This window comes from Tubulanus polymorphus, chromosome 1 (assembly GCF_964204645.1).
Source record: "Tubulanus polymorphus chromosome 1, tnTubPoly1.2, whole genome shotgun sequence".
Taxonomy (NCBI): domain Eukaryota; kingdom Metazoa; phylum Nemertea; class Palaeonemertea; order Tubulaniformes; family Tubulanidae; genus Tubulanus; species Tubulanus polymorphus.
The window spans coordinates 11,854,369-11,863,395 of record NC_134025.1 but is presented as its reverse complement, the minus strand read 5'-3'; the positions used below and the strand labels follow the sequence as shown (position 1 = coordinate 11,863,395).

Here is a 9,027-nt window from a genome sequence, read left to right as displayed (position 1 = left end):
TAAAAAACGTATTAATAATCGATTGTGTCAACGTTTCTTTTGTCATTTGTGAGCTGAATTTGAGCTTAATGATAGATATCCAAAGATATTCAACTTTGGATGCTGCTTTCAAGTACAGTTGACTCTGTCTTAAGCAACATCTTTCGGTTGTTTGTTTAAAATGGAAGCATGATAAGCAGATTTTCTGATCCTACTGTTTGTCGATGGGAAAAAATCGGAAAATCTATATCCGTAGTCTATGATGGTAACAAATTGCCAGTCCCGGTGCTACTGTTAAAGGCGGAGTCAACTATACAATTATTTCTTGTTTTATATGGTAAAATATCGCACTGAGTTTTTTTTTCTTTCTTAAATGGGGTTTTTGGTAGTTTTTAATGAGATCGGTGACGAGTGAGAGGCAACCTTCCCGTCGCCACTGCGCGCAAATAGAGTTTAAAGCTGGGGTATTGAACAAGTCGAATGGTTTAACCATCAGTCGATATCACCTAAATATAGAGTGAACATACCGATTTGGAAAGAAGTACAAGAACCTACATTAAAGTGTACTAGTCAAGTAGTATACGTGTATGTCACATTCTCTTAAAGTCCAAAATTAAAACATTAAAAAGGTGAACATACAAGCTGCCATCAGCCAGTTGATCCTCAGCATACAAAACTAGGGCTGGCAAAGACGAATGGAAAGAATCAATGGACAAGTCTGTAACAGGTGTTATTCTGGGATAATGGCAGTAGGATTAGGTTGATCAGGATTCAGTTCTACAGTTGCGAGTTAAATTAGTTCATTTTCAATGAGCTAACTCAAATCTTTACCCAGAACTTTGGAACTGGGCCCTGTATACTAAACCAGGGTTGGCAAAGACGAATGGATGGGATCGACGGATGTGTCTGTAACAGATGTTACTCCGATTCAGGATAATCGCAGTAAACAGAGGTTTATGGTTAATTAGGTTGAGTTTGGCTGCTAGCATCTGGCCTCACTGGTTAAGTGGTTGGAACATCCTATGCTCACCGGTATGGCCTCACTGGCGCAGTGTTAGATTTTGCTGGTCTGGGTTTCAAACTTAAATAACAATCTTCTCTGTTGAGTTGAGCACCTTCATACATGAGGAATTGTAAGTAAACACTATAGGCAAGGTAACAAACTCTAACCCATCTGAATATTGTCAGTCCTAGTATAATGCAACAACACTAAGTAAATTTAGACATATTGCATCTCTCTTTATTTTTCTTTTTTGATTGTAACACAGTTAACTTCCACAAGCTGATAAGCTGCTAATTATATACATAAGACTAATAACAATATATATGGCGCCCAGGTCAACTTCGTACATTAGAGGGTCTAAATCGAATGGGTGACATTTATAATTGGTCTACATGGGGCCTCGACTTACATTACCATAACAGCAGTTAAAACACAATAATTTGACTGTTCAACGCGCAAAAATGGCTGATGCTCTTAAATTTTACTGCCAATTGTGTACACCACTGCAGTGAAAGCACTCAAATTTAATCTAAGTTAACATTTGTCAAAATTTGTGAGACTAAAATAACTTGAATGGCAACTCACTACCATTATTTCTAAATAAATACTGCTAATACTGCCAATGTATTCTACGGATTAAATAGCTTCAAAAACAACAGTTAATGCCAATTTCACTTTTTTTGCAACCTAAAAAGCAAAGCAACTGTACCATAAACTGGACATGAACATGTACGATAAACCTCTCCTTGTTCACACATTCAAGTGGGACGTAAGCTAAAGGACATTTTTTTTAATCTGATGCTTACGGCTATTTTCTCGAACTTGGAATTTCATGGTCCTAAACGTTCGATATTCATTTAGCAAGGTTTATTGTACATGTAGTTCATTACTGTTTTGACACTAACTCAAATCCCAGGAGTTTCCTTACTAAAAACAGTTCCATTACAACAAATAATCCCCCAAGTCCATATAAGCGTTGACCAAGAACCGTCAAAGCCATTATCCCTTGAACCAACATTAAAGCTGGTCAAAACTTCAACCTAAATCTAGTTATGACAGGGGACATATGAGACAATAGATTAGAAAAGTTCTAAGCCAATTTTCTGGAAGAACTGCAACTGAATTGTCTACATGTACTCTCATACCTACGAAACAAAGGCTCATTGTGTCCAAGCTTGGACCTGTAAACTATAGTTTATACTGTCCAAAATATCTCCCTAATAAACCTAAGTCTTGGAATGAAAATATCTTGATGACTGAGTATGGATGATATAGCACGGATGCAAGACCATTACGCATTAGTGCATATGGTTGGCTTGTGTCTTAAAAACATCCACTCCTTCATTTTATGGTGAGGTAGCTCTACATGGAGTCAAAGTAATACAATGCCTAAGCAAAAAATGCAGTTAAAATTTGAAAATCCTTTTGAGCAGCACACATATTTCTATCGCGCCTCAATATTTATAGAAAATATAACACATTTATTAAGGAGGAATGAATATCCTATTGCCCCTTACTATGTTGGCATTAAATTTCAGTAAGGGTATTCAAAAAGCTCAATTTTTTGCTTTTATTTATCTATAAAAAAAAAACACAATTTTATTCATAAGTTACTCGAATGCAAATGTTATCGAGTCCATGGAGTCAAATACTGACAAAAATATGGTTGTTCTCTATTTTCGAGAAAAAAAATTGCCAAAATGTTGCATCAACAACGTTTTGCTTTCGACAAGTTTTTTTGGAGTGGGTTTTCTATTTCCAATTTTTTTTCAATTTCCACCGAAAAAAAAACAATATAGGCCAAATTGACTTTTGTTTATTAAGTGTATTATCAAACAAACTAATTAGAATATACTTAAGTATATTTGCGATATCTGTGATACTGTGTTTCTATATCACACATCATAGCTGCCTACTAACCATACTTGTTTTTAAGTGAAATTCAAAAAGAATTCAAGCATCAGAGTTTGTACAATTAGTACAATCACCAAGTTTTTCTTTAAATATAGTTTTTCAATTTTTTTTCATTTTACAATTTTTCTGCCATATTATATTCAAACATAATCTCATTCCAAAAACGTATAGTTTATTTACCATCAACCGAAATGAGAGACCATAACACAAGACATTTTTAAAACCAGTTATTCAGGGAAGCGTAGCAAAATGAATCTAGGAGGGAATCATACTACTACTATTTCTGTCCATCTTTCATCTCATTTATTGAAAATAAATAAGTGATTACAGTATGATCGCTATTTGCTACATCAGACTGATGTGACAATATTTACATCCTTACCAAGTACATGGTAAAATTATTTACAATAATAACATTTCTAATTTTCTAGCCTATTCTAATATTCTCTACTAACAATGCCAATCAATAATCAAATCATTCTAAAAGCAGTTTTCAACAACATAATGAAATCTACAGTAATCGGGTTCTCTCATTAAAACAAAACATTACCAGTATGTGTTACAACATTAGCCTTAAGTAGAGACTATTTTCGATAAACCTTTGTACACGAACACGATAAAACATTTCAACACGAGACGTGTACACGCTTATACCCGGTAGTCAAACCTCGTTATTACGAACCTAATGGGCAACAGTGTAATCCTGGTACTGAAAAGGTTTCGTGCAATTCAGACCTAGTCCTCTTCCAACTACTCGATGGTGCCCTTCAAGATGGCCAAATACCACTTGAGTATGGCTTTGACCCTGGCTCTGGCAGTCGTACATTGGAGGAGTTTTAGTATCAAGACCCAACCATACTAACAAAGTTTGACTACATTTATTTTAGTATATACCAGCGCTTCAGCCCAAACAGGCCACTGAATTCTAAGTTTTCAGGGCAGTCTGGAAGAGTCTGTTATTATTATTATTTGCATTGTTAGTATGGACTAAGTAAAATCAATAAGTTATATATTTTATAAGTAAGTATACACATGATTGTATCTGTTTTATTTATTTCTAGGCCAGATTACTGGCTTGGTTAAGTTCCGAATACCACAGAACTCAAAAAAAGAGAATACCTAAAATAACACAGATAATTAAGTTTCCCTGAATTTCAAAACACAAAATAGATCATCATTGAAAATTTCACATAGGCTTACTCAATCATGTGGGATGATGAACAGTTGCTATTGAATTCAAGTCAGCATAATTGGTCCACAAAATAGTTTATTGTGTAGAAAACCTTCAAAACCACAGCAGACACCACCTAAACCGGTACAATTGAGAACTTCATTTTTCTAGCCAATCAAGAATTCTCTGAATTGAACAACCGGGAAAATCAGTGGATGAAAGTATAGAATTCGATAAAAGTATGGAATTATTACTCGATAAAAAGTATGGAATTATGGAACCTAATGACAATGTAAATGGCATATTACATACATTCCATAGTATTTCAGACGATCATCTAGACAGTAACATGTAATTGGCGTTGGGAATAAAATCTTGAAATTCTAAAAATCTGCACTTCATTTATTTATCGGTACTGATGAATTTTCAGCTTCTAGGACCCTAGTTAAAAGTAGAAAAAGCCAGGGGCCGGTTGCATAGTCAAGGCTTAGACTTCAGACCGTCTAGGACTAACTTAATTCTATAGCCAATCTAACAAACTTTAGACCAGTCTTAAGATTTAAGACCACTTTTGGACTAAAGTCACGACCATGCAACTGGTCCCTGGGTTCACTCACGATACATTAGCATATGAATGAAAACTGGGGTTAATTTAGGAGTCTAGGCAATCTAGTGTAGTATTGTTGCTTAGAGCCTTAATACTGTTTACCAGTTTAGGAGATATATGAATGGAAATGAAGTCAAAGTTCTACTGAATAGGGCAATGCCAGACTAGGCAAAATCAATGTTTCGTTTACCGAAATGAATGCATGGATCATCAGATTGACCAGTACTGGTTTAGGCAGGGTCTACCGTAATATTTAAGTCACGATCACACAAGCATTTTTGACCCGGCTCAAATTTGGTCCGACCAAATACATCGGACCAGGCCAGTATCAAATTAAAGCATGGATCAAATTATTGCGTCTGAACGCTAACTGGTTTTTTAAGTGACTCACCTCGCTTAACACTGAATCGTTTCAATAGCATTTTAGTAATGGGCGAGTAGTTTATGTGTGAACGTGCTCTCTTATTAGGTGCGGGCAAAATATGAATCGGGCCTGGCACGGTCATTTTAATCCGGGCCAAATTGTCTGTGTGTGATCGCAGCTTTAATGCTATCGGTGCTCGAACCTCAGTATATCTCCATTGACAATCACAATACAACATGTGATCGACTAGATAAATCAGGAATTTTGGATCATCATTTATTGAAGGCTTCCGTCATATTTCGAATGGCCTATAAAATACTGCTGGATTTTGCTGAACATTAGTGATTGTAAACTAAGATAAAAAGTCGGCCAATGTGCATTGATACCTTTATTACTGAACACAATTTCATTATATTTTCCAATGTCTTATTACGACCGAAGATTATTTGGATGCTTTATAGACTAGTGGGAAATCCAACTGATTAAACACTGATGTTGGGAGACTTTCCGAGTGCGGTATCATCGTACATCAATAAACTACTACTCCAGATCGACGCACATAGACACCGTGACATTTCAACTTGAAGTAGTGGTACTAACATTCTACGTGACTAACGAGCCGTCCTTAGAGGCTTCGTTCAACATCCCCAATACACAGATATACAGTATCATTAAACATTCAGTGTAATGTATATAGAGTAGTACTAAAATACAAGATAAGCCATTGTGCACTAAACAGGTCGCTCATCAAACAACACATTACAGCATACAGCGAACCGTCTGCCGAACCATTATGCCAGCGAATTGTTCGATTTTTCAGGTGAATTCTGGCCGGGTGTCGGCGGTTCAACAACGATATCCGGAGCCATAAGCGATACCATCTCGTCTTGGTGTCCCTTTTCGGTGCTCGCCGCGTTGACTGGTTTCATCTCTAAAGCGACGTTCGCGTCGAGTTCGTCCTGCTCGTTCAACGGCACTTCATGTTCGTCCACGCGGTATCGCTTCTTCTTTTTCTTCTTCTCTTTCCTGAATACAAAATCCAATATTTTCATGCATCGGTAGTCAAAGATTAGTCAATTTTCAATCAACTTGCAAAATAAAATACTCGGATAAACCCGACATCTCACGTTAACCCATTAGCACTCAAGGAATACTCAGTAGTGCCAATTATTCCTCAGAAAATTCAAGTTTATCACAATACAGAATAACTCATTAGCTGTTCATTTTCATGCATTACAAGTTCATGTTATTTTGTAGTAAATTGTCAAGGCTTTCATATGATATAAGATTTGATGAGGTGGGCCACCAAATTCGTGTCCTTTTGGCCCCCCGGAAATTCATCCAAACTTACTTAGATTTAAAGTGAGCGCTCAGATTTGTCATGTTCGTACTCCAAATACTTGAGAATTTGAAATAGGAAGATGTTGATTTCTGTACGGTATTTTGAGGACACGGGTGTCTAGTTCATCATCAGCTATTGGGCTCGAATCCCACTACAACCGTTTTTGTGCAGCATACGAAAAAACGACGGGTTGAGGAGTAATAGGCAGGGCGGATACGGGCGGCTTGAGTGCTCATGGGCTAATTACATACTTTTTCTTTTCACCGATCTTCTCTTTTTCAGCGTTCATCGCGATCTGTTTCCAGATGGCCGTCTTAGCCATCTCCTCTGATATGTTGACCGTACGCGTTTCCGGTTTGTAAGTTATCTTCTCAACAGGTATACTCATCACATTACCATCCGATAATGGGATTTCAACGTTTCCGCCTTCGCCGACGTCGAGGTTCGTCTTTATCTAAAAAAACCAAAAATATGTGAGCACACTTCCTTTACATATATTCTACTCAGGGAAGGCATAAAAGATCCAGATACATGTATTTGCGTTTAAGAGATTGTTGATTTGTACTGCACATATACGCATCCTTCTTTTTAATAAATGTAGAATCACTAACAGTAAAACACAAACTGAATGACTTACACACTATCCGTCTTGTTTAGTAAAACTTGGATGCAAAATTATTAAACTTAAACTTATTGGGCGAATTTGAACAGGGAAAATTCAAATGATTCGCATACTTCTCCAAGGTGAGGTACTCAAATTGTTGAGAAAATACAAAAATTTCAAATCTCACTAATGAACTCAAGTAGGGCTCAGTAATTTAAATCATCTGAATATGAATATGCATTATTTCATTGACATGAACGAATATATATGTATCATATTGTTTAATGTATTACATAAGATATTATTTGGTTAAACATTTAGCATTTTATTCAGCGAATATAAGATGCAGTTAGAGAAGTGTTTCAGTGTGGTTATAATATATATGGATATAGATGAAACCAGAGCTATTCATAAATCAATCTATTTTGGAATGAAATTCACGTTGATCCGACACCGCCGCCATACCAATTACTGATGGATCAAATGTGGTAAAGATATTTGAAGACAATTTTGATAATGGTGACTTGAAAATATTGAATTTCTTTCCAAAACAAATTCGGTTAAACCTTTTCCCATGGAAAAACAAACAATTCAGTGTGCAAAACTCCTGTCTACCATTATTACTCATTGATAAACATCGCCCAGATTTTTCACTCGTCGATAAGGTTAAGAATGACCGAGTTCGATGGTACTAGGGCTGCAAGAGCAATTAGAAGTGATAGCCATACCTGACATTACTGAGGAAACAAAATCAGTTCAAGTATTATCTGGTAGCGGAAAACCAATGCCAATTTAGAATGGAATGTGTCATTTAAACGACTTGCACTTCACTTTAAAAAACTCACAGTACATAATAAACTCCTTGACATGGTGTGAAAAGAAAATGGTCTGTAGTACCTACGAGCAATTATCAGATAATCGCTCGTAGGTTGTACAAAGGTTGGGTTCCAAGTGGTATTTTTGGTACCGGGTGTTTTTAATATTTTTGGTGGCTGTCAAAATTTAGTCAACAAGTTTACAAGTATCAAGTATCGGAGTTTTGCGTCCAGCACATTCTACATTCCAGATCGCTTTATGCTGCTTTCGCCCCATTTCTCAGGGGCGGACCTAAGACAAGTGTTTTCAGCTATAGGGATCAATTGTGTATTTAAGTTCAGATTTTGATCGGCCTCTAGAAAAACTTGTCGCTTCGACAAACGTAGCAGGCATTATATCGAGAGCACAAGGGCAATTACAGGGAATTATCAAAATATTCAAATTCTAGTAAAAGAATTGATAAATTAGATATCTAAACGACGAGCCGAAGATGATTTTCTCATTTCAAGTATTACTGATATAGACATATTTCTGTTGAACCACGTTGTCAAGTGTGCGACAATTTTAACCTAAAATGCAAACCGTTCAGAATTTTTTCAATCAGCTTTAATCGACAGTCAGTAAACAAAATTTAAAACGCATGAAATTCATTAACCCTTCGTTAACTGCTAGAACCTAGAAATCTCCGCGACACGGATCATAGCACTGCTTCTGCATCAGTAAGTAGCAGGCGGGTCATCGTTATCGTGAGGTCTCGAGCGAGTCAAGCAAAAAGTGGCCTCGATAAGAAGAGACATCTATAGGCTACGATAATATCGGCACCCGGCAGATAGCAAAGGGTTGAAAATGCTTTATAAATTTAATTCATGAATTCGTAAGCGAGAGGAAAAATTCCTACACACGTCACTCTTTCTAATCTTGTAATGTAATCGATATAGCTAGGTAACAACACTACACACTAACACAGACAAGCTTGGTGCACAATAAAGCAGGGTCCAGTTTCTCAAAAGGTAGTTTCCAGTGATCGTTCAACTACTATTTTGAGCAACCGACACCGGGAGTATTTTTTTCTGAGTAGAAAAGATTCGGTTTTTAGTACTTTGGAATTTTTAGGCGTTTGTCCGGGGATCATATAATCGCTAGCATGAAATGAATTGCCCAGATAGTTCTTCCGCTTCTTCTGTCAAAATGAAAAAAAATGTAAAAACGGGATAAGATTTTGAAAAA

General features: G+C 36.5%; 1 protein-coding gene across 1 annotated transcript in view; it reads right to left on the bottom strand.

Moving 5' to 3' along the window:
- Window positions 1-1,214: 1,214 nt before the first annotated feature.
- The window catches only part of LOC141903828 (sodium-driven chloride bicarbonate exchanger-like), a 43,424-nt gene continuing 35,611 nt past the window's right edge, over window positions 1,215-9,027 (bottom strand). Inside the window, exons 21-23 of the mRNA XM_074792166.1 lie at window positions 8,900-8,980; window positions 6,632-6,834; window positions 1,215-6,064 (exon numbers count right to left, since the gene is read on the bottom strand). Of these exons, the coding sequence (XP_074648267.1) occupies window positions 5,830-6,064; window positions 6,632-6,834; window positions 8,900-8,980 (519 nt within the window). The 3' untranslated portion in view covers window positions 1,215-5,829. The remainder of the gene's footprint in view (window positions 6,065-6,631; window positions 6,835-8,899; window positions 8,981-9,027) is intronic.